The following is a 17,955-nucleotide window of genomic DNA, read 5'->3' as shown; positions in this document are numbered from 1 at the left end:
CCGCCAGATCCTGACTGATCCAGTGTTAATAGAGTTACCGCTGCTGTGCCGTGTGCGTAACTGCGCACAGCCTCTTTCTCAGTTTGAAGATGCACTTATCATTTCAGCTGCTATGTGATGCTACAGCCAGCTGTGACACACAGCCAGCTGTGGACAGCAAACAGAATATCAGTACTGTGACACCTGAGCAACATCATTGCAAGATTCAGACATTAATCTAACACGTTTCAGACCTGCCCGAGTCACATTAATAGCTGTAGCCTATTTCTATGGATATTTCAGTAGATTATGTTATAGATGTGAAATACTAAAGAAGTAAAACAAGCAAAATTTATGAAAGTTGGTTTGTGATTGTGGAAGCTCTGTGTGTGCGCACTTCTGCTAATTAAAGACAGAATTTGAGGCTTTTGTGCTTTCTGCAGTTTTCATTATGGACCAATCTGTGTGCCGACATATGGAGGGAAGCCTGAAACACTGGAAACTGCTCTGCTCACTCAATCAGATGCAAAACAGGGGCAAATTGCACTCAGCTGAAAAACTTTATGGGTGTGTTTGCGCCGTCATATCATCAGCGCAAAAGCTTTTGCAAATCGGAACTTAGAACGAGGCAGATTGCAGGTGCAAATGTTGCACAATTCATGGTGCTATTAGCGGGTGCAATGCATTCTTTGTGGATTTGGCCTTAAGTGTGAGTTTCATAATAGCTCCTTCAATTAAGTTTCAGAAAAATACTGTAAGAGTTGTTCCCTGCCCTGACTTATAGCATATAATATAATGTTTGTCCTGTCAGAATGTTCACAAAGACACCTAGCATAACAGCAGTACTCAAAGTGTAGCAGAGCATTTCATCACAGAACATTAACAGGCTGGAAATATAAAAATATATTTGAATTACATTCGGATTATGAGAAGAAACAGAATATAGTACAAAATAATTTTCAACATAAACCAGATTCCATTCATTTCTCGCTCCATCCCTCTCCAGTCTCTATATCGGAGAGAACTTGTTCTAGGATCTCATCAAGTACGTTACATTCATAATTCACTTGGGCCAGGTCCAGAGCCGGCACATAGCGGACAAGCAGCCGTCCGATGTTCTGACGTAGCTCAATCAAACTGAGAGAAAAGGAAAAAAAAAAGAAATTCAAATTTACATCACTGTTCTGCTGGGTTGTTAAGTTCATAAATGGCTGTCACATAAGTGATAATTTAAACATAAAAATAAAAGGGGAGTGATTTTCCAACAATCCAACCTTCTGGATGTGTCTGAACTTGAAGCTGCGCCAGAGTCTGCTGTCCCTTCTGCCTCTCCTGGATCTGACTGTACAGAGGAGTCACTGGTTCTGAGTGGAGCTGTGCTTCCTTTCTGTGCGTTTTCCCTCTGCTGCTGGAGGCTTAACCTGAGCTCTTCACACTGCAATGCCAGCCTCGCCTTTTCCTCCTCCAGACTGTCCAACTGGTGGCGAAGCAGAAAGGGAACCCCAGGAGGAAAGAAAATGAAGATGGGAGGTGTAAGAAGGTCAATATCAATGAGGTAAAGAAAAATCTACATGGATTACCAAATGTTTATATACAGTAAATTATATACAAGATAATGATAACATTGAAAAGTTAGTAAGTCAAGGTCAAGAATTTAGATTAAGAATTTATTTCCACGCTCAAGACATGGAAGCAGTTTTTTGAGCTTATAAGTAGCATTTCCTGCTTACAACTAATGCTTTATCTGATAAGGGAAATACAATGTAAATACATTAAAGGATAAGTCTGGTTGTGTTCTATATTTTTCTTATTGTCGACAAATTCCATGAAAAGACTAAAACCAATAATAAATTGATCCAACTAACCTAGCCTGATGTCACTTATTGTTCTATGCCACAGACCTCCATTATTGTCAAATTAAAAAACTAATTAGTGAGCCACATTGCTGCACTGGATGACATGTTTATTACAATGAACATGGGCACTGTGTGTTTTTTGAGACAACATGCCACATACAACATCCTACTGCTGTAAATACTCACTACAGAACCAAATCTGTAGCTGAAAATAGTCTCCAATAAATGCATTTTTTACTGCTGTAAAGGCTATGAGCTGTTTCAGGAAATTATTTTGCTTTTTTTTTTAATGAAAGATTGTTGTGAGCTGTTTTTAAAAATGTCTGTCTTCAGTTGAAACAAATGTGCCACAGACAGGCTGGGGAAGTTAGAAGGCATTGAGAAACTGATTAATATTATTAGCTTAGGTCTTTTTATGGGGTTTGTTGACGATATGAAAAATACAGAATGTTGCAAGTCTTATCCTTTAAGCACAAAACACAGCTGGACCACTGACCTGTGACTGCAGTTCATCCCTTTCCTTGTTTCTTTGATCCAGTTCCCGTACCAGATGGTCAACTTGCAGTGCAATCTCATCAATGTCCTTTTCTTCACATTGGGAAGTACTGGGCTTGGCCTCAGTAGTTGCCAGGAAAACCTCTTTGTCCTTAATCAATTCATTGATTTTCTGTTTGGCCTTCTCAAACAGACTTTTGTAGTCCTTCCCATCCCCTGTTTCCTCTGTTTGGTTGGACTGGTGAGAACACTCCTTCTTCACATTGATCTGAGACAGCTCCTGCAGTCTGCTCTGCGTGTCTTTCAGCTGGCAGGTAAGTTGACGGACCTGCTCTTTGAAAGAGTCTCTCTCCTGAGCTGTAGCCTGCATGAGCTCCAGGAGCTGATCTTGCTGTTCCTGAACCTCAGTCATACTGGGGAAGTGTGGTGGAGAAGGCTGATTGTCAGTGGCATCTGCACAGGAAGAACCAGCATCTTTGTCACGATCCCAATGTTTCACTCCATTCTGTAAGGTCTGCTTTCCTTTGTTCTCACTGTGAGTGTCGTCGTTACTCTCTTGCTTAATTAATCTTTGTTCAGCGCTGTAAACATTGATATCTGAACTCAGTTGTTCGCCACGCTCATTAGATGTACCCTGCCCTGATCTCTCCCCTCCTTCAGTTTGACTCTCCACCTTTATTTTGGGGGCTTCTGTCTGGGTGGTGATGCTGGCCATCTCAGGAGGCGGTGCTGGGGAGGGACCAGTTCCCGCAGCTGCCGACTCTGACGAGCCTGTTCCGGCAGCGTTTGTCTCAGGGGCGTCATCCACAGCGGCGTCATCGTTACACTCCATCAGCATGCCCACATTCGAATCACTTTGCTCACGCTTGATCTCCACTCTAGACACATCAGAACCTGGCTTTTTTGGCTTGGGGGTACTGGCAGTCTCCAAGATGAATATGTCGTCATCAGTATCATCAGTATCATCGTTCTCATTGATGACTGACGGGGAGCTCGGTGGTCTCACGTCTACTGATGAGGATGCATCTGAGGTGCCTCTATGGAAGCCATTTACTCTCGGTCTTTTGGGCGTTCCTTGTGGAGTATTGGGCTGCAATCTTTTTCCCCTGCATTGCGCACAAAGCACAGTTAATATGCTTTTTACATGAGCTGCAATGGATATAGTTAGGCTCACAAATAGCACGAAATCTTACCTCAGGGGGGCTGATGACAGGGAGCATACACTAGTAATAATTGGAAGACCATTGTTACTGGAGGGGCTGCAGGCTGGAGAGAAAGATGGCATTTTTTTATCTCTCAAACTTTCCATCTCTCCCCCCACAAACAAAAACACATACACATATCACACACGCACCAATTTTACTTACCAGCTTGGGAAATGGTAGAGGACCCCTGTGGAGAGGATGCAGCCCTTGCAGTACCCCCTTGTGGTGACTCAGTGTTAAACCTGCTCCTTGGGGTAGTGGGAGTGGAGGGTGGACGGACAGTCTGTTGACAAGAACAACAAATATAAAATGCTGACATGTATTTTTTATTTGTAATTATTATTATCTCTAAACTATATCCATATTATTTTATGTACTTATTAAAACTATGAAAATGAAACAACGTGATCACTCCCAACCCTCCGTAGTGTGAAAAAACATACTGTTTCATGCAGCTGCTGTTTCAGCGGTACCTTTTGCTGTCTAAGAGGCGTGTTTTGCTTGGCAAGATTAGCCAAATGTTGCTCTTCCCGACGCCTTCGTTCTTCCTCTGTCTAGAAGACGATGTGTTCACATTTATGGAAATAGAAATGAATACTATCAGACCACACAATGCTTTGTACTGTTTGTGTCAATTATTACATATTCTACCAGCATATGCACAAGTACCAAAAACAGCAGAGAAGATGAGGATATCAAGCGAATGTAAACAAAGCACAATTCAAAAAAAGCTTTACACATTTTTATGGGATTTACAGCAGTCGACTCTTTACCCTTTGTCTTTTTGTCTCTTGTTTCCTCTTGTCCTCTTTCTCTCTGTAACAAATAAATCACAAAGTTAAGATTTTTTTTTATTTTAGCATATTAATACATCAATTAAACAACTCTATATATTTCAGGGGGTGGGTGACTCTTCAACAACCTTGGATTTTTTCCCAAGCATAGGTAGATATGTCTATTTAGACATACAGCGCTGACTGTGTTTACCCTTTCTTTAAATAGCAACACCACACTGACCTTATTACCATGTGATGCATACATAAAACAAGACATGCTTGATCACATTTATGACACATTTTTATCCCACTTTTGAGACAAAGCAGACCCACAAAACCCAAGAGCCTAAGGTCTCAACTCGTCTTGGTTTGTGGACAGTGACACAAGAGAAATAAAAAATACAGTAACCAGATATAAAGAGGCAGTTTTAATTATTGTTACTATCCTTTCTATACATTTAGTCAATACTGATATTACACTGATAATAAAAAGACAGAGTTAAATTTAATGCAACACCAGTTTTAAACTTCACTGAACTGTCAGAAAGCAATTCTTTAAATATTCAGATGCTGTTACAATATTGTGCTAAAGTTACGGCTACGTTTTTAATGGAAACATGACTCACTGTTGTTTGTAGGTCTTGCGGTACGAAGGTTGGTCATCATCAGAGTCCTCAGGCTCCTCTTCTACCTGGCAGCTCCTGGTTAGGCAAATTTTAAAAAAACAATTGTATAAGTCTGTGGAGTTTAAGACTATTTTGGCCAAATGCCTTTATATTAAGACTGTGTCTGTTTTTGTTGCTTTTTGATGAACATGAGAGAGAATCTTGAGAAAAGATCAGCAGTAATGTGAAGCAGTCAGAGGAATTCACTGTTTAGTCACCCTGGTGAGAATAAGGGCAGAAAACTGTGATGCAGCCTTAAAGACAAGGAAAACTATCATATAAATAAATGTAGCATCAGTTTCAAAAATACATAGATGTGAATTTAATTTTGTTTTCACATATTTAGAACACGTCATAAATACATACAGCATTTTAATATTTTCAAGCCTAAACTGTTTCATCCTAAACAGACATTGAAATTATTAAACGTCACATATTATGCAAAATGCACTTTTTCATGTCTTTTCAACATAAATATGTGTCACCGGCGTGTCCCCAAAACTATGAGAAAAGACCATCCTCTCTTTTTCTCCTGCTCTATCTTTTAGTAAATGTGTGTATAAAAACACTGTTTTAAATTTGGCTCTCGTTAAGATGTCATATAGGGATCTGTTGAACATAGACCTCCTCCCAGCAGGTTGACGATCCCTGCTCATTGAAACCTACTGAATCAACTTTTCAACAGAATAAAAAGGTCTATTGTTGGCTGCAAGAACCAACACAACAGTCTCACATGTCCTCCCATCATCCGAGGAAGTGAAGATCCTTTAGATTCACTACATTTTTGATGGAAATGTCCCCACAACGACTGGAAAACTGTTGTATGTGTGTGTATGTGTGTGTGTGTGTGATGGATCGATACCGTCTGTCTGTGACCCAACCTCAAACTTGGGAGTTGTAAGTTTTGCCATGTTTTTTGCAGTTTTACTGTTTATTTACCAGGTTAGCCTGTTGAACTTGGTGTTCGCATGTTGCACAGCTAATATGGCTATTGATGTTGGACCAATGTTGTTAATGACAGTCAAGAGAAACTGTGTGAAAGTTAAGCCTCATTAGAAGCCAACTAAATGATGACAGTGGGAGGTTGGATGGTCTTATTTGTTTTTTCATGTTGCTTTTTGTGGAGCTTTGAACCGCAGTGCTAGCTCAGCTAGCTTTGTTGTTACATGTTAGCCCGTTCTGCTCCGTGATCCTCGCCGATATGTGTGTGCTGCTGCTGAAACATTATGTAAATGTTATTGATAGACATGCCATGAAGGTAATGATACACGTGTGAAAAAGAAATGCAGGAAATCCTTTGCTTGGCAACGTTGTGTAACGTTGTCCAGCCGCTGAGTCAAGTCAAGCCGAGGCTAATACGTCCATTCTGATCCACAGATACACTTAGCGTTACTGTAATACTAGTATTAGTGATGCTACTGCAGCTCTATTGCAGTTCCAGTATAAATATGAATACTGTCAACAGCCCTCGGTCTCTCCTGTTGCAGTCATATAATCTTGCATTGTATCACAGCTGGAAATCCACAACCTGTTCTAGAGTGGGGAGCAGCAGCTCATTTGCATAAACAAAGAAGCCCATTGATAACAGGACAGAAACACAGGGCTATAGAGACATGCTAGAATGCATAATCTCAGTGGTATTTTCAGTAAAAAACTTCAAAGACATGCTTTGAAGTCTGAGGGGACCTCAGACCTATATTAACTTGTTGAAAATTAGTATAATATGTCACCTTTAAATCTTTATTTATTAGTCGATCTACACCTGCAGATCAACTTTTCAACTGCTGAAGATACATTTTATATACAGATAGGTGTTCTTCTAAATTATGCTACATTTATTGTTGATGTTTACCGCTATGCAAAAGTGAAGCCAAAATATCTCCTTTCCGGGAGCTGCCGTCTTGCTTGTGTGATGTAATTTGGAGCCAGAGTCTGTGCAGTAAAGTTGGGCGCCTGACGGAGGTTTGAGAGCGGCTATCACAACTGTCAATCATGACATCAGACCTCTTTTTTATATTGTCAAATAACTAATTAAAAACAAACCTATCAGAAAAATGAGCACTTGGACAAACATCAGCATGATATAAACTACCTAAAATGACAGAAACCATCTTTGGGAAAAATGTATTTGATGTGTACTTGAGTTTTTAGTTTGGCTCATGTCCCATCCGCTAACATGGATGGGGGCAGGACTTATGACATGTACTGCAGCCAGCCAACAGGGGGCGATCGAGATGTCTTGGCTTCACTTTTGAGGAGCTGTCATGATGTCCATATTTAGGTCTTATATACAGTCAATGATCACATCAGATTGTGACTTTGCAACAGTTTTTTGATAATGCTCTGGTTACCTGAACTGAGGATCAGGATTCAATTGGCAGAACCATTTATCTGGCAGCTTGTTGGTATCGATCCCATCAGGGAGTTTCCGCCAGCGCAAGCAGTTATCACATTGCACCCAGTTTTGATCTGGGCGCTTCCTGTGGACATGGATAGAGAAAAGTTTCCAGAGAAAGTAAAAAGTCAACATAGTTATACACACACTTGTGTAGAATACATGATGTCAGGCACTACAAAACTATTGATATACTAACATGGTATCTTCCACTGGTATGGCGCTGTTTGGATTCTCTTTGGTCTTTGTGTAGCGCATTTCATTCCAGTACTCTTCCAGTTTGACCCCCAAATTGTTCATAGTTTTCCTGTACCAAGAAATAAGGCAGGTCAGATGTCTGCATTCCTGTTTAATAGTCATGTGTTGACAAATAATCCAGTAATATGATAAACATTATCAATTTTGTGTGTGTGAAAGAGAGTTATCTAAACCTTAATCAAACCCATATGATAAAATCTGATTTCAGCGCTGATGCTATTACCTGGACTTATCAGACTCAATAAAGCTCTGTTTGTTGTGGGTAGGATCCAGAAAGTTACACTCTATGACCCCGATGACCCCAACGCCTTTGTTGTTGGCCTGTAAGAGGCGAAGAGACATGTGATAAGAGATGAACATCAGGTGAGAAGATATGGGAACTAAGTTAAACAAACACAACTCACATAAAACAACACAAACTCACCTTGAGCTGGCAGCCCACGCGTTCGTAGGCTTTGATGAGACGATTTTTGTGATACATCATAATGCCATACTGGTCTTTACTTTTGGTGTTATAACCAAAAGTGATAGGAATGCGTTTGTTCTAAAATAAAATTTCAGGAAAACTCAACAGTTGAGATGTAAAGTTCTGTGCACTTCCAAAATGTTCCAAATTACAACATTTATAAATACTCAACACATATCTGAAAGAGAAAAACTGTTAAAAAATAGAAGGCACAGCTCTAGAAAGCCTGTGTTGAAAGGATACCACCAGGAAATTCGGCTTGTAGTGGTCCTTTCTGATGTAGGCCAGACTCTTCGCAATGAGCTGAGTTTTCACCTTTTGACCACGTATGATGATCTGCATCCGAGGCTTCAGGTACAAAATACTGCAATATGCCTGTGTCCATTAAAACACATTTATCAATTATGAAGAATGAAAAGTAAAGTGTATTATATATAGTTATATTTTTTTTTAAAAATCTCAATATTTTTCTCTTGCACATACAAACACTGATTATATAGAGATAAAAAACAGTGGTTCACGTTCACCAATAAAAGAAACAAGACTACAAGTCCACAGCTAGCGGCTCTGAGAGGCTGTACTTATGAACAGTGGTGCTTAGAGCTAAATGCTCATGCCAGCATACCTACTTAACTTGCATGCATGGTGTTCAGCAGGTATAACGTTTACCATGTTCACCATCTTGGATTAGCATGCTAACATCTGCTAATTAGCGCTAAATACAAAGTACAGCTGAGGCTATGAATGACATTAGTTTTGCAGATGATGGCACTGGATCAAAAGTCAGGAGATCAACGTTATTATAATTCATCCCGAGGGGGACATGTATGTCTGTACCAAACATCACAGCAATCCATCTAACAGCTGTTAAGACATTTCACTCAAAAGCACAAATGTAAAACTCATAGTGGTGATAGAGGAAAAGTCAGCAGATCAGCAAAATCATCAGGATTCATCCCCTGGGCACCATGACTGTCTGTGCCAAATTTCATGCATTTTGTACAAAATTTCATGACAATCCATCCAATAGTTGTTGAGATGTCAGTCTGGATTTTGATGCCTGTATAACATTGTAGAAATTGTTACCAATTGAATGTGTATGAATCTTTAATAAGCATTTTTTTGAAGACATTTACATTACTGCTCCTTACCCGCAGTGAGTATACACTCTCAGGGATGTATGAAGTGATGTTCTCTGCATTTTGAGGAGTCCTACTGATTTCCTCATAGACATCAGATGGAATTCTGATATCATAACGGTTTGTCTGAAAATCAAATTCTGTTGATCCAGTGGATGTGCTGGTAAAAACAAAACACAAAACACAAACAATGTGAGCAAATGGGTCTGTATCACAAATATAACTTAGTCATTCTTAACTCACATGAGAATGACCCCATCTGTATCAATCAGCCAATGGCAAGCAACTCAACAGTTATTCATTACTGATAACTATGGTTAACAAGCTTTCTGTTGTTTGTTGGAAGCACTGTTTTAAATCCAGAGCGAGCGAACAGGTGCAATACAAAACGTTCCTTACATTTATGATATAAACTGTGTGCTCTTTATTACTTCCTACTGTACTTTTGTTCACGTCAGATTCCTGTAGGAAAGATGACTAGATTTGTCCTCAAAGTTGACCTTCTCTGTTTGCGACAAGGTCACAATGCAGGTTACCACAATGATCCCCACCACTAAAAACTGAGCCAGCTTCATGAGAATAGAAACCCTGGGATGCTCAAAGTTAGCTAAACTGCTAAACCTGCTTCATTGTACATATCTGAGGTTTTGAAAAGAGTCTGAGCACAACACAGTCAGAATGTTCCTGTAGGCCATGGTGCTTGGTTTGTAAAATGGAACATACATCTGTTTATGTCTTGACTACATACAGACCTGCGGAGATTCCAGATGATGATTCTTGTGCCAGTTGTCCCCGTGGACCAAGAGGTACTGATGGCATTGATTTCAGTGAGCAGCTCTGCCTCTGTCTTGAAAGGAGAATAACGCAGGATGTCCTGCAGACTGGCTTTGTGCTCCTCTCTTACATTGAGTAAAACTCAAGTCAAGGGTTACTTGGAATATTAAATTAGGACAAATGGTAAAATGACTGTCTAATGTAAAGTAGAGTATCTTTTCTAACTTTCAAAAAACGAACACCCAAACCATTTTCACATGAAGATACAAAAATACGAACTTATCAAATCAGGGTTTTGTCAAGCTCCAAACTTCAATAGGTTACATCCAAATTGTTTGAGCATACTTAAGATTTCTCTACAACATGAGATGTGTATTAATGCAGTAGATAAAGGATATACTTTTTAGCTCCCGTCTGCTCAAAGAGGACAATGGGTACAACTATTTGCTTAGCCTCGATCTCTTCCAGGTAGGTCTGAGAGAGCATCCCAACACATGAGGCGTTCTTCGACTTGGAAAAGACAATGGCGTCTCTGCCAAGTCGCATGGATCCAGACTTGAAACCATTGCCATACATTCCAATCGGCTCTATGCCATTTACAGCAGTCTTGTCACTGTACCCAAAGCTTGAGGGGGGAAAAATGTATACATTCTTAGTGAGTATATGAATCACATCATTGAATCGTACATTGTACATATATACATACATATAAACTCTGCAACAAATAAAATATTCTTGGCAAGTATCAGAAAATTCTAAATGCAGAATGTAAAGAAACAAACAAACAGAACAGCAGAGTCTGTACCTGAGCATTTTATGCATTGTTTCATGGTCCAGTCCGTTTCCATTATCCATGAAGCTGAGGCATTCCTCTTTATTGATCATAGTCTTATCAATCCAGAACTGTTTGGCACTTACATCTGGATCGTAGGCATTGTCTGCCAAAAGAAACAATTTTAAGAGAAACTAAAGATTACCTGGAAACAGGGTGCAAAATTATTTTTTTTGTCCACCAGCCAAATGGCTAGTGAATGTTCAAGTTTTACCAGACGCTCAATAGATCACCATTGTTTTTTTTGGCTGGTGAGTGAAGCAAATATACCAGCCACTTGCATATTTTACCAGCATTTGGCTGGTGGCTGATACTAATTCTGTGCCCTGCCTGGAAATCCTGTATTTGTTGACCTCCAGTGTGTGAAGTTCACATGTTGCAGTGTAGTGAAGGCCAGATTTACTGAGGCTTTTGTGTCAGTGTTTCAGGCACATTCTAACTCGGACACCTGCAGTTAACAAACAGGCACACCAGGCTGTAATTGCAGTTTTATGTACTGTTTGCAAAATGTACTTCTCCTTATTGCACTTAATGGAAAAACTTGCAAATAACAGGTGGACATATGTTCACAGAGGTTGATTTTATATTTTGACTGGATTGACAAAGCCTACACAACAATTTGCGTGTAACTTGCATGCATGCAAAAATAGTACGGATGGATTTACATTAGCCACAAGGAAGTGATGGTGGGTATGAGACACATGAACTAAACGTTTTGTTCAAGAGAAATCTCAATGACATTAGATAACAAGTGATTGCACCACAAAAATATCCAGAGAGCAACATTAGTTATCAGCAAACCCAATTGTAGATACTGTAGTCTATCCAAAAATGGATCAGAAAAAGTAGATTATAAATGTACTCAGTATACCTGATAATTAAAATCCTTAGTTGAGTACAAAGTGAACAAACATGATACAAGATCACATAATAGTTTAGCTTTAAAACTTCCTCATACCAACTCTGCACTCTGGCAAGGACTGGTCTCTGGTACTATGCAACTTAATAGGTGCCAAACAAAATTAAAGACAAATTTCAAAATTCTGATTACAGATATTGTTAATGTGTGTCTGTGTGTGATGGCTGCTGTGTGTGACTGAGTTTATCTTGTGTTGTATATATATGTAATTTGTTCTCAGGTCTTCCTTGTAAAAGAGATCTTGATCTCAATGAGATCCTAAATAATGAAGCTTAACTATCTTTGATTATTTTGTTACAGTAAACAGGTGGTGGGGAAATGAGGTTTGTGTTGTGGTAAACTTGAATTTTATGTTTAAATAACTGTAGAATTACTGAAGACTACCACCTCCACCTTCCACACTCTAACCTGCTGGATCTGCTGCTCTTCCATTCTCTTTGCCATATGTACACTTTGACATCACAGTTGTCAAAGTGCCAAACCGAAAACAGATCAGTGAATGTTTTGCATTCCTCTTTATACATCACTAAATACCGAGTATCCAAAACGTAACAATACTTAAAACACAACATGTGCTCCCTCATAACCTTAACCCTGAACTCCCTATTAAAAAAGCTTTCACATACCAGTGAGAGAAGTGATTTAGGCATAAAAGGATAAAGCAGTGTAAACAAATTAACAGTGTTTAGGGCAGCATTTTGATTCAGCTCAGATTAGATTTAAATTATAACCTGAAATATGCAGATTTGAAAAAATGTACTTACAGGACAATTTAGTTCAGTATGGCTGAATTTCTCTATAAATACATTAATAAATCCACCCTAGCATTTTTGGAATATTTATTAAGTGGTGACCTAATTTGTAGTTACAAAACCATTTCATCAAAAGCCACCATAAATGTAGGTATTTGAATGAGGCTCTTCTAATGTTCTGAGTCAGAGTCTGTAATTAGGTAAACCTGAGGTGTGGTTATATACATTTGAGCTCTTGAACGTTGGAAAACTCTACAAGGATAATTCTTGCAAGTTAATTTTGTGCTTCTTAGTTTGCTGACATGAATGGATGGTGCTGTGGATTCCTGAAAACAGAAACTTAGAGGTAGAACAGAAACTAAAATAGAAGCTCCGTCTCACTTGAAAGTACAACCATGTGATGATGACTCACCTATGAGCTCAGCGATAGCACTGAAGGGCCAGGTGTGGCTGGTAGAGTTGGTATGAAGATACTTGGGACAAAGCTGCAAATGGAACAAATAAAAAGTTAAACAGTGGTGTCATTTGTTTTTCAAAGTGGCCTTAATTTTATATATCAGTCTTTTCCAATTCAATCAATGTATTCTTAATCAAGTGGCTTTATCATATTATATTGTGTTGTATGAACATATCTGCAAAATACTTCGGCTGTGATGTTTTTTTAACCTTTATTTATTCAGGGGAGTTTCTCTGAGAGCAATGCTCTCTTTTTCAGGAATGCCCTGATCACATTCACACAGTTACACATTCACACCTGGAAGCTGCCCAGTACAACCACATGGTCTGATCTGCCAGCCACTGAGCAGCTCCACTGGAGTAGTTGGGGTTAAGGGCCTTGCTCAAGGGCACCTCAGTGGTGGTGATGAGGGAGGGGCAAGCACCGCTTCTTCACTTTCCCCACCCAGATTTATCCTGCCAGTCCGGGGATTGAACTGGTAACCCTCCGCTCCCAAGCTCACTTCTCTAACCTTTAGGCCACCACTTCCACTGCTGCATTGCAGGTATGTTCAAGGTGAATGTTTTGTGAGATTTGCTGATATAAATATTATCCCTTACACAGGCTGATTTAGCATTACATTGGTGAATAAAAAATGCAACTCATTTGATATTTTGTGACAAAAGGTTGAATCAGCACTTGGAGAGGGGTGGGGGACATGGTTTCCTGTATGTGGCAACAATGCAAGTCTGGGCTACAGCAGTCAAGTGATTTACAAACAATTTTGTGAGCGACTGTTTTGGAAACAGGTTTTACACAAATTATTGAGCGCCTTTCTATGGGCAGGAGCGCTTGTGGCTCAGGAGGTAGAACGGTTTGTCCACTAATCGGAAGATCGGCGGTTCGATCCCCGGCTGTTCCAGTCCAAACGTCAAGGTGTCCTTGGACAAGATACTGAATTGCAAATTGCTCCCGATGGCTGTGCCAGCAGTGTGTGAATGAGTGTTAGATTAGATCCTGATGAGGTTGGCACCTTGCATGGCAGCCTCTGCCATCAGTGGGTGAATGGGTGAATGTTGACATGTATTGTAAAGCGCTTTGAGCGGTCGGAAGACTAGAAATGTGCTATATAAATGCAGTCCATTTACCATGTCTTTTACTAGTTGCTACCTGTTTGACTGATGGTGCCTGATGATCTTCATCTGAATGGTACAAAAAAGTCAGTGCAACTCCACCGACGTGCTTCAAAATCTTGAGAATGTCATCATTTTGCTCTTAGACTTAACGATAAATGTTCAAAAATGTTAGGATTAGGTCTTAGCACCAAAATTAATTGAATGTTGCAAATAAAATACAAATTTTATTATTTCTGGTATTCTGAAACCGAGATTGCAAAAAATAAACAGTTCCTCAAAGTTTATACTGTATATAGTTTACAATAAGTTTACAGTAATTCATCATTTCTGTTTTCTTATTTATTGTGATTCTTTCACAAACTCACCAAAAGTCTTGTTTTTCATAATCCTGTCAATATAATAATTCATGCACTTTTAATAATTCATGTGGTAAAAGTGTACATTAGGAAGAGGGTAATTTCAGCTTTTTAATGTTATTTGGATAGTGTGGACATATTACAAATTACAGTGTTTCACCTAAACATGAGTTAACCTCTGTGTCATTGCCTGGGAAACTCTTGGTAGAGTAGCTCCTTTTAAGGAATAGGGCAGTGTGTAATATGTGTGCGTAGCAGGTGAGTGAGTGCTATCAGTGATATTACCAGTAATTATATTACCCAGTTAGTCATTCATTAACGTCTTTGTGAGTCTGTCTGTAGCGAGTCTGTCACAGTGAGGATAACATTTGAGACAGTATAAGCAGTAGGCAATTTGAGGGGAGATGCCATCCCCCTTGTTAGCAAAATGACAAAAATGCATCCTCCTTGTTAACCTGTCATCCCCACTCTCCACCCTCTAGTAGCAGAGAGAGTGCAGGGGTAGAGGGGTTGTTTAGGTGAATATGTTAGTCTAGTCTACCTGACTCACTGATCCTTTATCTGACCATGGCCCCAACCATGGCTCTGAAATATCAGTAGCCTAATTGTGCTGTGTATTGATAAATCCATGGCTCTGTCCGTGGTGCTGAAGTAGTAAACGGATTTATAATTGTACCTTTTTCTCTCAGTACCGCTAGGGGTGTAACGGTACGTGTATTCATCCTTTATCAATACACAGCACAATTAGTGCAAGAAGTCGTACGAAGAATATGCTTCGTGACCCAAACAATTACTGTTAAAATAGTTTAATAATCCACTTACTCCGACGTGTGGAGCAATAACTCTACAGCGCGAGTTCCACCCAGAACATTTTGGCCGTACACCGCTTAGCTGTAGCAAAGATACTCAAGGATGTATGCTAGCCGGCTTAGTCAAGGTAGTCTGGTTACCCTGCCATCAGAATGACAAATGAGAGACCCATAACACTGAACGAGTGCAACACTATTATTAAAATATTCTCCATTATCTCCATAGTGAAACGATACTGCATCTCCCTGTTGAGGAAGCCGACGAGGAGAGGCCAAGTGAAGCCATTCAGAACAACGATAAACATAGGCTATTTGATTTATGATGTGGTCAGACAACATGTCATAAAAACCAGCTCTGACAGAGAAAAACGTAGTTAAAAAGTAAGAACGTAATGGTTTGGTCCTTCTGACTGATATTATATATGACATCATTAGATTATTAATACTGAAGCATCAGTGCGTAAGCAGCATGTTACTGTTGTAGCTGTTGGAGGTGGAGCTAGTTTGAATTATTTTATATAGCCTACAGTTAGACCATAAATCATCATAAACCAGCTATCAGCAGGTGTCCTGACTCCTTGCAAGAAACACCCCTAAGTACAGCCCTTCTGTCAGTCACGTCTTGGATCTATAATATGCTCTTAACTATATACTATAAATACTCAATTCTATACTATAATGTAGCTTATATACTCTATAGTGTAGTATCACCTTCATGATCAAAGTGACTAGTAGCAACGTGTAGTCGCAGAAGAGTGAGAGGATCATAGAGACACACTGCTACCTGTAGTATTCCTGTAATATTTCTATGATCATACAGTAGCGTCTGTGCTGCTGAAAATACACCCCAAGCCCAAGCCACTTCTGAAACAAAATATTTTAGGGGAAACATAACTACAGGTGTAGTTTTTTTTCTTCAGATGTATGGTGTAAATGGGAGTGGAGCAGGTAATGTGACAGAGGAAATTAACCTGCACTGACCACACCATGCTCAGTTGCTACAGTTACATAATTCAAGGTAAAGTTTATAGCATCAAAACTATGGTGTCTTTTGAAAAATAAGCATTATTAAAATACTTAATGTCCACATCCAGTAAAAGGACAGGCCGACACAAAATATGTATTTAGCCTAATAGCAGTTCTACTAAATCGAAATTATCATCACCATTATAATATCAAGAATTAGGCTAGGCCTTGACACAGCGTTTGATTTTGGCCAGTGCTGTCAGACCCCCACTTGGGTAAAAGATCAGCTTTTCAGGTCCCAAGGTGAGACACTCACCCCATTTCTCCAAATCAGCTGTCCTTCTACACACACACACACACACACACACACACACACACACACACACACACACACACACACACACACACACACACACACACACACACACAGATCAGGCAGCAGGGAGGAAGCAGTAGACACAGTGAACCAGGTGAAGTGAAAGATGAAGTTCTACTTGAGTCAGCGACAACTACGCTCTTTATTGAAACTTTGCGAGTAAAAGGCCAATAAGAGGAATTTATCAAAACACCTGTTCAATAAGCATAAACACTTAGAAATTTGATATTTTCAACTGCTTTGTCTGTAGCAAATTGTTATGAAATGAAAGCTGTCTGTATGTAGCCTAACAGTTTAGCTCAGTTTGCCACCCCGTCCCCCCCAGCAGCAGCAGAGGGAAGAGGACAGAGGACAGGAAGAAGGACTGGTGCTGACTGATGTCTGTGTTCTTCATTCTTTCTAAATTTCACTCAGTATTTTGATGTCAGAAATATTATTTATTTTTTTGACATTTTAGATTTGCTTCCGGTGAGATATTATTGAATGTATATAGTGATTTTGCTGTTGTGAACTTTACTGTTGCTGCTTTAGAAACAACATTTAGTTATATTCAAAATGTAAATAAGTTATAATCCTGTTCTGGAGGTATTCTTTTTTTTAAATAATAAATAAAAAAACAAACAATTCTTTAGTAATGAAAAAGAACCAGTAAGAATATGAACCGGACCAATAAAGGTATGGATAAGATAAAGATAAAACCCCCATGATAACAATCCTTACAGCTGGTTAGTGGCTACATCCTGACTATAACTACTATAAGCCTCATTTTACCCATGTTATTTGGTGATTATTATTCTTTATGGCACGCAGTGTGATCACTCACAAAAATGTGAAGGATTACTTCAGGCCATAGCGCTTCATTATTTCACTTTAATACACAGTTATAAAAAAGAGACAATTATAGTGTGAAGAGAAGGAAGATAACTGGATAAATGGAATTGTGGGAAATGTCCCAGTTATGGTTAAGGCGTCCAGCAATAATGTCCTTTGGTAAGTGTACATGTAACGTTAGGTGTGTGCGTTGGTTGGTGTTGTGGGGTCAGGGGGTGTTCCCATTGGGTCAACCCACTGTTAAAATTGAACAAATCGCCTACTCATTATGCCCTATGCTCACACTGGTAGAGTTTATCCGTTTGTCACTGTTCACAGCAGTTGACAGCGGCAGTATAAAAGCGGAAATTCCCAAAACAAATGAGTAAAACGTACTCACCGTACTCAGTGGAACACCGCGGTCTGTTTGCGCCGCCATTTTTCCATAAATACAGATGGCGGAAGCAGGAAAGGAAATCATGTGGGTCATTTTTTCCCACCCGCATTCTGCGAAGACCCGCCCCTACTCTGCCTCTGATTGGCTCTGACCCTGAT

General features: G+C 39.5%; 1 protein-coding gene across 2 annotated transcripts; it reads right to left on the bottom strand.

Moving 5' to 3' along the window:
• Nucleotides 1-867: 867 nt before the first annotated feature.
• On the bottom strand, nt 868-17,914 carry morc3a (MORC family CW-type zinc finger 3a). 2 transcript variants are annotated; one of them, XM_042425717.1, is made up of 19 exons: nt 17,801-17,914; nt 12,924-12,996; nt 10,814-10,946; nt 10,407-10,633; nt 9,987-10,143; nt 9,247-9,394; nt 8,339-8,470; nt 8,054-8,173; nt 7,853-7,950; nt 7,571-7,678; nt 7,328-7,456; nt 4,938-5,012; nt 4,309-4,351; nt 3,979-4,089; nt 3,698-3,818; nt 3,524-3,596; nt 2,332-3,436; nt 1,254-1,456; nt 868-1,116 (listed from the first exon to the last, which is right to left on the bottom strand). In XM_042425717.1, the coding sequence occupies exons 1-19, from the start codon at nt 17,888-17,890 to the stop codon at nt 960-962; spliced, it is 3,303 nt and encodes a 1,100-aa protein (XP_042281651.1). In that variant the 5' UTR covers nt 17,891-17,914; the 3' UTR covers nt 868-959. The 2 variants fall into 2 exon arrangements, with proteins under 2 accessions (XP_042281651.1, XP_042281652.1); XM_042425718.1 differs by having other exon boundaries at nt 4,009-4,089; nt 17,801-17,913.
• Between the last annotated feature and the right edge of the window lie 41 nt (nt 17,915-17,955).

This window comes from Thunnus maccoyii, chromosome 11, assembly GCF_910596095.1.
Source record: "Thunnus maccoyii chromosome 11, fThuMac1.1, whole genome shotgun sequence".
Lineage (NCBI taxonomy): Eukaryota > Metazoa > Chordata > Actinopteri > Scombriformes > Scombridae > Thunnus > Thunnus maccoyii.
This window is presented reverse-complemented; position numbering and strand designations above follow the sequence as displayed.